The 13,213-nt window shown below is 34.4% G+C and overlaps 1 protein-coding gene across 4 annotated transcripts in view; it reads right to left on the reverse strand.

Annotated features, from left to right (window-relative positions):
- ANGPT1 (angiopoietin 1) overlaps positions 1–13,213 on the reverse strand; it is a 253,373-nt gene that overhangs the window by 32,928 nt on the left and 207,232 nt on the right. For all 4 annotated transcript variants that reach the window (XM_008569695.1, XM_008569687.1, XM_008569713.1 and 1 more), the window contains exons 6-7: positions 9,511–9,612; positions 289–455 (exon numbers count right to left, since the gene is read on the reverse strand). In XM_008569695.1, coding sequence (XP_008567917.1) covers positions 289–455; positions 9,511–9,612 — 269 coding nt within the window. The remainder of the gene's footprint in view (positions 1–288; positions 456–9,510; positions 9,613–13,213) is intronic.

Below are 13,213 nucleotides of genomic sequence, written 5' to 3' on the forward strand. Positions count from 1 at the left end.
CACCGCCGCACTCCCAAGCAGCGCACTCTCCAGTGCGCCACCGGGCCGGCCCGCCATTATCAGTTTTATATTATGAACTCACTGCACCTTCATAGCAATAACAACATTATTCTTGACTTAATTCATCATCCTCTAGAATTTGAGCCAACAAACAACTTAATTTTTATTTTGGAGGGTGAATTTTGTCATTTCTTTTTTTCACACTTCTCCACCAAAACTAGTAAGTGGCCAGGTCAGAGGTAGTGGAGACACTGAAAGGAGGTAGTGGTACACTGAAACATGACTTACCTATAGTTTTGCTTTTCGTTTCCTATGTGGAATCTGTCGTATTGTGAATAGGCTCGGTTTCCTTCCCAGTCCATCAACTCAATTCTTAGCATGTACTGCCTCTGACTGGTTATGGCAAAAATAAACTCATTCCCCAGCCAATATTCACCAGAGGGATTTCCAAAACCCTGGGAAAGAAGATAGAGATACAGTTGTTACTTTAGAGAAAAACTCTTTTCTTGTTCAGCATTTAAGTATTGTCTAAACAACAATAAAAAAAAATTAAAGTAAAGGTATTTCTTTCACATTTTTACACACTTTAAAAAAATTACTTATTATTTCAATACTTTTCTTGTATGTTTCTCTCCATTGAGGCTTATGTCTCGTTCTTATGATAGTAAAATCACCATAATTCAAATTCATATGAATGAGACATTTTTGGATTAACTGAATCTGATTAATAGGTTTAAGCATATAACAGTTCTCAATTTAAAATTTGCTTTTGAAAATGCTTCTAAAATACTAGTTAATGAAGTATTTTGATCATAATTTAAACATGATTCAAAGAATATCATTAGGGTGGTATCAGACAAGTTATTTAACATTATTATTATTTTTTGTTATTACTGATTAGGAGTCCAATTATGCTCCCATAATAACTTTACGTGTCACTAGACCCCTGACTTTTGCAGCTTTAACATTCTCATTTTTAAATATTAATAAGCAAACCTGTAATTCCATGACTATAATCATTTACAATGCTTCACTGACATGATGATAGAAACTGTATTGTACTTGTGAATCCCCCAAAACTAGCAGAGAGCTGGCATACATTGCACACTCCATAAGTGTTCATTGAATTTCAGAGAAAAAAGAAGGGAGAAAAGAAGGAAAGGAGGAAGCCAGGAAGGAAGAAAGACTTTGCAATAACATTCAGAGAAGTAACTTTAAGACAATTTTTGTCGTAGACAATATGGTTGTCTTGGGGAAGTGTTTCTTGAAGTGCCCAACTGAATCATAACTACTGGAGTTCTGGCTGAAAACAGAAATCCTTGGCTCCACACTGAATCAAAATATCTGAGAGAAAGCCACATGAATCTGCATCTGAATAAAATCCCTAATTTGTCTTGCACACATTAATATTTGGAAGACCAACTCCAGTAATCACAGTATATACTCTGATGTTTCCCAAAGAAACAAATTCCGGTTACTTTAGGGATTTATTAATAAAGGTATTATTTTATCTATATTAAGAAACATAAGGAAAGTACTAAAATAAGTCCTGTTTTCTCAACACAGATAATAGAGTTTTGAAAACCTTTCCTTCCTTTTAAATGTAATGTATATCAATTTCAGAGAATTATAACTACAGTAGAAGTTCTCATAACTGCTTTCTCCCTTAACCAACTTAAGTGTACTCTGTTTCTTCTTTAAAATATATTGACTCCCAGGTTATACTAAATATGTGTTAAATTCACTTGTGCGCTACTGTCTCTGCCAACTGAGCTACCTCCAAAGGCCAGTGGTGTTTGGTAACAAACCCATTCTTGCCAGTTCTGTTATTGTAATGATAATATTTATAATATGGTATGTAAATAAGTTAAATATTAGTGGGAAAGGGATTTTAATTTTGTTTTTATAAAACCTAATTTAAATATCTAGGTTTGCTCAATTAAAAAAAACACTAAAAATGTTTTTGAATTTGGTGTTGTTGAGTTTCTAAAAGACTGGAAAAAATAAAATTTAGAGGATTTTTAACTTAGATTGCTTTGCACGTGTCTTTAACTACTGTTCTATTTTAAGGAAACTGAAACTAGAGATTGGATACATTTTATTACGGGAAAGTTTTCTGAAAGAACTACTGATCCAGAATTCCAGGTTTCGCCCTACATTAAAAAAAATAAGGAAATAAATGTATTTTTTTATATTTAAAGTTAAAATGAAGTTTATTAATACATGTATCCACACTTTTAAAGTTATTTTCCAATTTAACTTAGTTTTTGTTTAAGCACCCTTGGTCCAGATATACACTGGGTATATATACTTCCCTGAAGATCACCTATCCATAGCTCAGAATAAAGTATCCACACTTTTAAAGTTATTTTCCAATTTAACTTAGTTTTTGTTTAAGCACCCTTGATCCAGATATACACTGGGTATATATACTTCCCTGAAGATCACCTATCCATAGCTCAGAATAAAAATATAGGACCCATTAAAGTTAGTACCGCAGTGGCTTCTTGTTTCTCTGTTACTAAAAGGCTCAAGTGACACTTTGCAAAAGTTCCACAGTGGTAGGAAACATTAGAGCAATTTCCGATATGCTAAGAAATTTACACGTTCTAATTGCAGCTGGTGCTACACACCAAGCAGATGAGCAAAGCTTACCTTCTCCAATGCACAAGCAAAACAGAAAGTTGTAAGGGGCTGAAAGTCAAAGAGTTAGCACTCTCTCAATTACAGCAAACCCCGGGAAGAAAAATAAGACCATTGGGATTTTCCTGCTTCAGCTCAGACATGTCAAAACTCTCCCTGTAACCACTTGACGATTCCCTTTTCTGTGTAGTCCTTGAAAAGGGATTCGGCAATTATACTAAATGTGAATAAAGAGTCTGGGAATGATGAAGTGTTAAGTTTTAGGTCACATATTTCCATGCTGTTGAAAGCACTGTGTGGATAAAACTCTCCAGTTTCCCCAGGGAAAAGTACAGTGATCTTGGGCGAGCCTCAGAAAGGGACAAGCATTAGTGTCATTCTGACAAGAGCCTCCCTCCTTGTCTTGGCATGCAGGTCTGCATGTCCCCCTGAGTGGAGATAAATGTCCCTTCCTAAATAGTAAGCTTTTTCTTTTTTCAGGAAGAAGCAACCGAAAAGAAAGCAGTCAAATTTGCCTTTAGAAACCAAAATTCTATTTCACACAGCTTCCCCCAAAACTATCAAAAAATCCTCTATTGTGGGAGCAAAATGTTTGACTATAATGAATCAAAATGGCTGTTAGTGTAGAGAGGAAACCTTCTAATAGCCAAGTGCAGTGATGCAGAAGCAACTGTTTCATCACAAAGATGAGCAGCTTCCCCCAAAACTATCCAAATATCCTCTATTGTGGGAGCAAAATGTTTGACTATAATGAATCAAAATGGCTGTTAGTGTAGGGAGGAAACCTTCTAATAGCCAAGTGCAGTGATGCAGAAGCAACTGTTTCATCACAAAGATGAAAAATACGTGAAAGAAGGGGAAATGGGTTCCCACATTAGTAAACTGTCTGTTGGATAGTTTATCAGGCATGACCATGGATTTGATGAATAGGAACAAAGGCTTGGCTTGGATTAAATAACCTCTATCCCTTATCTCTGCTTTAATTTGAAGTCTTGCTCTGTCACATATTTGCTGTGGAACCTTCTATTTGACTCTTGAGCCTCAGTTTCCCTATCTGCAAAATAGGGATTAAAAACATCATTTCCATATAAAATGCTGTGAGAATGAAATGAGATAATACACCTAAAGCACTTCACAGAGTGCTGACACATGAGAAGTACTTAACACAAATCTAGTTGCTTTTATAGATAGAAGATATGACACAATCCATAGCAATTTTCTGTTTAGTTGCCTCTCTTCCATGAGACTGTGAACTATTTGAGGGTAAGCAATTTTCTTTCTACTCTGCATGAAAAAGGGAGCAAAAATAATCCAGGGTCTTGTCTTTGCCTGAAAATTAAGATACTAAAATAATTATTTAAAGGCTTTCAGATGCTAGGGGCTAATGTGATGTTATGACAAGTTCAATGTTGATTTATACAAATGAGTGTTTTCATTTTAATCCAAGAAGTTATTATTAAATAAGAAATTAAAACCAAATGATTGCAATTGGGGCTAACCTATAATACAAATGAAAGCATAAACTGCCTTCTTATTCTTACCTCTGCTTCCTAATGCTAAAGAGGACCTGTCTCCTTCAACTCTCTCTTGTTCTTTTTCTTTTAATTTCCTTCTCTCTCCACATCTCACGAGTTTTAGGATCCGCAAAAGGGGTAATTTTTAAGTTCTTATCATTCTGATAAATTAATGCTGATAAATTAATAGTTCTGACAGTTGCTTTCATATCAGAAACAGTTGTGGAGCTGTCTGAAAATACAGATGTCTTAGTTCCTGATTATGTCTGGGGTGCTTGGGGATCTGTGTATTTAAAAGGTTCTGCATGTGAGTCTGCTATGAACCAAAGGTAGAGAACCATAAAATAACTATTCCAAGTGAAAATTAGGAAGAATATATTAATCAGATCAAACAACTTGAGTGGTACACAGGGAAAAGGCAGGTATAAAACCCCACCTTCACTCTGAGCTCCATATCAGGAGGCAAGTTTTGGTTATGTATATCGGACAGTCCTTGAAAAAAAAATACAGAGACAGCCAATGTACATCCCGCAAAATAAGTTTAAAATTATTGTACATGACTTACCACAGGTCTATATTTTACCCCAAATGGCCTGTAACATCCATAAGAATAAATATGAAATTTTATACAAAATTCTGTGCTGATATTAGAAAAGCAGTAATGAATGAATAAACAATAGTAATAAAAATAGAATTTCTTGCTTTTTATGAATAAAATCCAAGGATGCTATGCTATATACTTTCATGAAAACAACTATGTTTAGTTATGTCAATCACAACCACATGAAATATTTTGATCTCATAATACAGAAACATTGTTAATTGATTTTATTTCTCCTATACTTCTTTAATAAGGGGAAAAAAGACACTGAAAATTAATCTAAACTAATTCTGACTTAAAATTGGCCTTAACAGGCACATTTTACTTAAAAAAATACATGCAGAGGAAAGACCAACATTTATTAATTTTTGCCAAAACCTGCAAAAATGTTCAACTTCGATTTGTGCTTTTCAAGTTAATAAAATAACTGTCTCTCATACTTTGTTTTGTCTGATAATACTCACAGGAAGTATTGACTTTTTATAGATGAAGCAAAATTGAAAGCAGACACAGTCCATGTATCTTATGGGTTTCATCTTTTTTTTATACAAATTATTAAAGAAAACAGATAAGACCGAACTGTGGTTTTCCAAAGGTGCTTTAATACACAATTAAATCCTGCATCTCCTCTCACTGCTGAAGCCCTCAACTCAAAAAAGATAGAAAGAATAATTTATTTCAAAATTTTATATTTCTTTTGTATTTTTCTCTTTTTAAGATGAAGTTATAAAATGCAGTTAAAAATGTGTTAATATTTTTCCCAAAACAAAGAATTCCCAGAAGGTATGGTTCTCAGACTAAAATTTTTGTGCCAATAGGAAGCTCTGTTTATGAGGGCAATTCTTTTTTTTTAAAAAAAGCAAGTTTGTCTTCAGGGCATTAGTTGCTGCCTACTATAAAGTTAGGCCACTCAGGGTACTACTTAGAACTCCTAGCTTCATTGGATTTTAGATGCAAAAGCATTGCTGATAAGTGTTATTGCTGGAGGCCACTAACTGGCATCCTTATGGCTTGAAGAACTTAATATAGCTCCCTAAGTGCCTCATTAAAAAGCCCACTCCAGACTTCCCTCTCAGCAAACATCATTATAAATCCATAAACCAGATTTTGCTGAATCTCCTTTTAAGGAAGGTTAAGTGAAAACAAAGCTCAGGTAAAAGACTTTTGTAGGCTTAAAGCCAATGTTAAGAACCAAATAAATTGCAAACCTTCCATGTTAAGAGAGGCTTAAATGATAATGATGATGTATCATATATATTTATAATCTCATGTGTTGATAACATTAATATATTGTTCTGCAAACCTCATGAGGCAAGAGACAGCCCCTAAAATATCAACCAGTATGAAGGAGAAGAGAGAGGAAAGGCAGACAGAAAGGAGGGATGAAATGTTATTTCTGCATTCAATGCCCGTGGAAGCAGTGCAGCATTTAAGTGTATATAATAGTAGTTTGAGGAGGACTGAGGAGGAGGTGGTACATGTCAAGTTCTTGTTCTCCCAAAGGACATGCACCCTAAGCTGAAGAAGTGAGTAGCTGGTCCATCAATTGCAGGGAATGGAAGTGGGTGTGACTGATCAGAATTGGCATAAGGAGTCTATATCCATAAGGAGTCATGTTATTTTGTCTTTAGACGAAAGAAACGCTTTGGACGAAACAACTGAAACACTTTCTACCATATGTTTTGGTGAATGTTAATCAAGTGTGACATATGATGAATCCTTTTAACATTAAAAAAAAAATCTTTGGACTCATTTTTGCTAGAATGCTTCAGAATTTTGGAGTGAAACACATTTTCTGACCATGCAAAATTGACACTCACTGATAAATTTTTCAAATTTGAATAAAGCATGACAGTCGTTCTTATTTAAAGAAGGGGGTAGGGGTAAACTCCATCAAACTATAATTAAAGGATTTTAGTTTTGTTTCAATGATGAAAAAGGAATTGCTTGAAAATAGATATATTTGGTAAATACATACAAGACATCAATCAATTCCATACTTTACATGTCAGTCTCTCTTACTTAATGTGACTAGCTTGCCAAGGCAGCAGATGTTTTCAGCTAATAATTTACCATTTTGGAAAGTCACCATGATGACAACTTCATAGGTATTTTTCTGTTATCATTAATTTTAAAAATAATATACTTTGGATTTGCCTGAATCTAAATCTATAGTCTGATTGTCAGATGACTTCACATTCCATTTTAGTGGTGAAAATAATCATGAGTTAAGGTGGTTCAAAAAGTAATAGTTTTGGCAGAGTTAAGTAAAATTTTTGCAGTCTTTGATGTTTTAATCTTGGATAATAATAATAACTACTGTTTATTGAAAATTCAATGTGCCAAGTTGCTTAACTTGCAATATTTCTAATCCTCACAACATCCCTGCAAGGCAGATGAGGTATTATTATTTTGTTCTCTTTCAACAAGTAAGAAAGCTAAGGTATGGGTTAAGTGATTTATCAAAAAATCTCCACAGTTTTGAACTGTTGTTATAGATATGACTCAAGGTCCTCTTCTAGAACTTAGATAATCTTTTTTCCCCCATATATTTTTAGAATCGCGTAGGCAGAATGAGGTCCTAGAATCTGACCTAGCATTCCAATTCTCCATAACAATCCTGAAAGACGATGATCTACCTTCTACTACAGGGGTGTTTCCACTGAAGTGGGGGAATGCTCACCACTTAACAGGCAGTCCATTTCATATTAGAAAGAATTAATCATTAGAGAGTTTTGTTTATACTTAGTCAAGTTTTGCCTCTCTGGAATGTTCCTCCATTCATCATGGAATTTCTCTCTAAAGCAGTGTGGTAAAATGCAGATTCTTATTCATTAAGTTTTAGGTGGAGCTTGAGATTCTGTTTCTAATAAACTCCCAGATGATACTAATGTTGCTGCTCCTTGGACCACACTTTTAGTAGCAGGCTGTTGTACCACATCCATCCATCCCGTTCATTAAAAGAGCTATCAGACAGGTTTACGCCTAATTCCTTTTCTCTCCAGGTTAAATAGCCCCAACTATTCCTACTCCAGACATGATTTTCAGAGTCCTCACATCCTGCTTGTAACCTCTAGGATAAGTTTATTTGTTTGAAAACCTTCAGACTTGAAAGCACATTCTCCATGTACCCAAAACACAGCAGACACCAGTGAGTTCTGCAATTTTGTGACTAAAAACTACTATTAATGTAGACTGAGTACATTAGTCTTTGATGTTTAGTAGCCAACAACGCAAAGTGAATGTATAGCCAAGTAAATCTCACCATCTTTCAAATACCATGTTCTTAAGCCAATATGTCCCCTTTATCCTGTATTCTTAATCTTAATTTTTGATCTAGGTAAAAGATTTTACAGTTATCTCTGTGGAATTCTATCTTGTTGGCTTCAGCTTACCTTTCTATCTTGAGTTTATAGTTTATTAAACAGAGCAAGATTTCAACTTTGTATAACCCCAAACTTTACCAACCTGCTTTTAGAGTGTTAAACAATCTGATAAAAATGTTGTAGACATCACACTACAGACCTCCATTCATTTATTAAACTCTTTGTTTACTGTCGTTTGACCCAACTATGAATTTGCTAATGAGTAAACTATAATGTCAACCAACCACAGTTTTTACACATTGCCTAAAACGATATCAAGACAGAAATTAGGCTAGTACAGCACTTCTATCATTTTTTTTCTTTACCTTTTGAGAAGGGAATTTGTTAGAAATTCAAGACAAGATTTATCCAGAAGTTTTAGATGTCAAAGAATGAGAATTAGTCTATAAATGGAGATCCTTCTCCATAACCATGCCTTGACATTCTGTCAGCAGATTTTAATAGTTAATATTGTAGACATTGACTATGGGATTATAGGATTATAGATTATTTCAACCATCTACTATATTATCTTGGAAAAGGTGATCTCCCTAATTTATGTTTCCTCTTAAAATGGGATAGTATTAGCTAATAGACTTGATATAAAAATTAGATGAGAATTTATGCACAGAGCTGGCATTATATTAAGCAATGAAAAGGCTAGGGACAATGGTGATGCTGGTGATGAGGTCTGCTGTTATTTAGGAGACCCCAGTGAACCATGACTCACAGTTCATACCTGTGTGTATTCTTCTTGCTTTAAATCTGAACTGGACCTGTGATCAACTTTAAACAGCAGAATGCAATGGAAGTAACACTGTGCCATTTCTGGGGCTAATAAAACTTAAAAAGGCCTGAAAGCTTCTATTGCTGTGTTTATGTGATGTCAACTGACACATATGAAGTCTGATGACCCTGGATCAGGGTACTGGAAGAAGCCCAGACTAGCCGCACGGAAAAGTCACAAGGAGTTTCCAGTCAACAGCTAGCAACAATTTGCCAGTCATTTGGGTGAAGACATCGCTAGTACTTGCCCTATCCCACAACCTTCAGCTCTCTACACTCCCTTGTCCTGGCTCATGTATACAGCCTAGGTCTGAGTTCTAGCTCACCCCACCCTCATTCAACTAGGAACAAATCCAGACAATACACAACAGTTCCAAGTAATTTCAGTAATAAATCTTCCTTTCTGATGCACACATGAAAATCATTTACTGAAAATGATTTATGAGCATTTCATGTCTAATGAAAATAATATCACTAATGAATCATTGTATCTAAAAAATAACTCAAAAAACACCTAACAATGCTAAGGTTTATCATAGAGTGTGTTGAAGATAACCTCAGGATAAAACATCAAAAGCCACTGTAAAGTCTTCCATCTTACCATTTTATATTCTTTCCAGCCTCTTTGGAAATCCAGACTTCCATCTTCACGATGTTGTATTACAGTCCAACCTCCCCCATTAATATCCATATTGCAAAATACCTGATAAAGGAAAAATACAGCCAAGTGAAAACCATGTCTATTTTACAGAAATCATGTATCCAATATATTTCAAAATAGGAGTAGGGTAGATAGGAGTACCAAATAAAAAAATAAAAATTACTATGTTGAAAAATGTTAGTTTAGACGTATTAGTTATTTATTCTTATGGTTCATATTTGAGTTGTCTCTGATTAAATTCTATCAATAGTGCATGAGTTACTTGCAAAAATTTAAAACAGCTGAAAATTAACAACCTCAGTTTCAGACTATAAGACTTTCAAATTAATCTTTGTCTTAAATGGAAATATGCACTTGTGTATGTTCAATTTTTTAAACAAAATGTTACTCAAGTTTCAAAAAACTATAGACGATTTTATTGTAAAAACACAAGACTTGGAATTTTTAAGTCTTTAATTGATTTAAATGGTAATATAATAAGAATAAAAGTTTCAGAAAAATAATTATTAAAATATCACATACTTAACTACTGTGTATTTCATTGCATATAAACTCCTACACACTTACATATTACAATGGTTACTCCTGATGGTTCAGTATTACAGTAGAGGCAACATTTATTCCTCAGCATACAGAAAATACATTATTTGCTTGAATTTTAGTTTTAAACAATGAGGAGAACATGACATACTGTATTCCTTTTGACTGTGACAAACATTTCTTTCCCATATGGAAAAATTATCCAAATATTTCAAAGAAATACACTTATTTCAATTATTCTAAAAACAATAGTATGTATTTAGGAATTGATTTGTTTCCCCCAGAGGCCATCCAAGGAGAGAAACATATCTGTGATGGGATTACCTTCGGAGAGCAATCAGTGTAAATAATGTGGCATGAGTGTGGCAGCTTGGTTATTCAAGGGCTGGGGTATGAAGAATACCATTCTCTGAGCAACTGAATACTAAAGCATTTCAAAGGTGTGGACAGGAGGAACAGCAGCACGCAGGCTGTGTGCACACAGACCTTTGCTCTGATTCAAGGAAAAACCTCGTGTTTTCTCTAAGGCTTTGCATTTAGAGTACAAATGGCTAACAGGTATGAAAGCAAGAACTGTCATTCAAAGGACAAATTTGAACCCTATGTTTACATAATTCAAAATTATTGGGAGTAGTCTGCTTGCAGGCAGTAGTTGATAGTGTGACAACAAATGCATTATTTGAAGAAATAAAGAAAAAGGTTGAAAGAAGTGTGTGTAGAGGGGAAGAGGAGGGTACAGAAATAGGCTTTGGTGAACAACCGATGGAGATGAAATACACTGGTGGCCCTTGGGTGGGCAGGAATTTCCTTTCATTTGCTCTGTCCCCAGTGCCTAGAGTAGTGTTCAGCCGTTATTTAGCAGGTACTGCATAAATATTTGTTGAATAAATAGAAATGCAATGAAGAAAGATAAAATAGGAAAACTTGATTTATGGAATGCAAGGAAAGCTGATAATGGATTTTGAGTTGGAGAGGTGATCAACTTAACCAAACATTCCAGAGAAGTCAAAATAAATAATTATTAAGAAAACACACACTTAAATTTGGATGGAGCTGTTAGTAACGTTGGCGAGAGAGACTGCAGGATTCCTGTGAGAATAAAATCAGATGGCACAGATTAAAGAGGGCATAGAAGGTGAGTCAGAAGTGACCAAGGTGGGGAATTATTGGTGAAATTTAAATCAGAGTAAGAGAAAGTGAAAATATCAAGGAAGCATTTTGCCAGAGGAAGCTAATGTCACTAGTTTCTTAAGTTTAAACCTGCCCTAACTGGTTAATCCAGAATGTTCTTCCTGATTTTTATTTCCTGGTGGACATTGATTGCCTGAAAGTTTTCCAAGCTGCGCTTGCAAAGCCAAAAAGTCCACTCACATGCTCAGGGAAAGGAACCACTGTATTTATAAATAGAGAGTATACAGAGAAAACTATGCTGTACTGCTACCTATGTTATTAAAATTCTATGCACTTAGTTTTAAAGCCACTCACAAATTTTTGAAAAAGGCAACTTTCCTTTTAAACAGAGACATGCAGTGACTTGTAAGTGTTAAGATGTACTGAGAGAATTTCATAGATGAAAGCCCAGAGAAAAAGCCAGAGCTCCATGGGGAGATAGAAATTACCAGGCAGATGACAGGGTTGGAGGCTGAGGTGCAGGGAGGTTAAGGGGTTGGACATAAGCTCCACAACTGTTATTAGGACTCAACAGCAGCAATGACAATAGCTACCATTTGTGGAATATGGGCACAATAGAGCTGAATGACACCCTGGTTAGGGGCATGAACTTGAGGCTAGACTGCCTGGATTCAAATCCCACCACTGCTCTATCTACTGTGTAGACCTCCTGTGGGTATTAAATGAGTCAATGCATACAGAGTTTAGAACAGTGTTTGGCACTTAATAGGCATTATCATTACTCTCATCTTTAAGATGTATTTCACAGATGAGATAGTATGAATTTATATTTTGCATTATATACTGTATGTATATAACATTTAATATATTACAGTATAATTATATATAACTTTGCATACAGTTTTTACAATTTATTATGAATAATATGGAATATATAAAACCAAAATATGTAGAAGTTCAATAAATTGCCCTTATGATTACTGTTTCTAATTTCTGGTTAATCATGTTGGCATTACTAACCTTGATCATGCTACTTTTTAAAATATAAGTATACACATACACAAATATGTATTTAAGAAGTTGAATTCACTATAGTAAAAACAAAAAATTAAAAAAAAGCAAAACACTTTTTATTTCTGGTCAAAAGAAAAACAAAAGACATTGCTTACCAGATGAAGGAAGTTAAAGAAAATAAATGGTCAGTTTCAAAAAGATTTGAGACATAAAAGGACTTGAAAAGTCCGTTTGCCAGTATTGTGTTGTCTGTGCTATCTGGTGATGTCCTTCCTGTGCACAAGGCCCTGCTACATTTACCACGCCTGTTACATTTATTGATCATAAGACTTGGGCTTAACTCTATCCAAGAAAAGACTGAACTGGCTCCTATCCCAGGCAAGGTCAAAGCTTTCAAGCATTAAACACCTTTTAACATAATACAGAGGTTTAAACCCACACAAAAAAAAGGAAATTTGATTCACACAGTTTTTATGCTTTTACGTTCTATACAAGTTGGAATGATTAGACTTGTGGACATTAATTACTTTTTTCATAACCTTAAATGAAAAAGGCTCAACACATTTGTTATAATTCTTTTCCAAGAATTAGGGGAATTATAAGTTCAAAAACAAATTTTTAATATTTTACGAAAAGCAGATATATATATATTTGGATGTAACTAAGCTAGCTTATAGGGCATTTTCTTTTAGAAACTTATGAAATGAAAGGAAAAATTCTGTTTCTCACTATATATGCATTAAAGGGAATTCAGAGAGGGAAATAACCATAAGCCATTAATAATATGAAAGCAAAAAGAAATATATAAATGACCTAGGTCTAGTTTTCTATATGCTTGAAAAATTAAATAGTCCTAGAAAACCACCTTTGGCTTCCATATCACATTTGAAAAGATAACACTTTTTAAATTTTTGCAGATATTTCTTTTTTGGCATGAAACAATGTTAATCAAAACAAC

Source organism: Galeopterus variegatus, unplaced genomic scaffold, assembly GCF_000696425.1.
Source record: "Galeopterus variegatus unplaced genomic scaffold, G_variegatus-3.0.2 Scaffold28, whole genome shotgun sequence".
Lineage (NCBI taxonomy): Eukaryota > Metazoa > Chordata > Mammalia > Dermoptera > Cynocephalidae > Galeopterus > Galeopterus variegatus.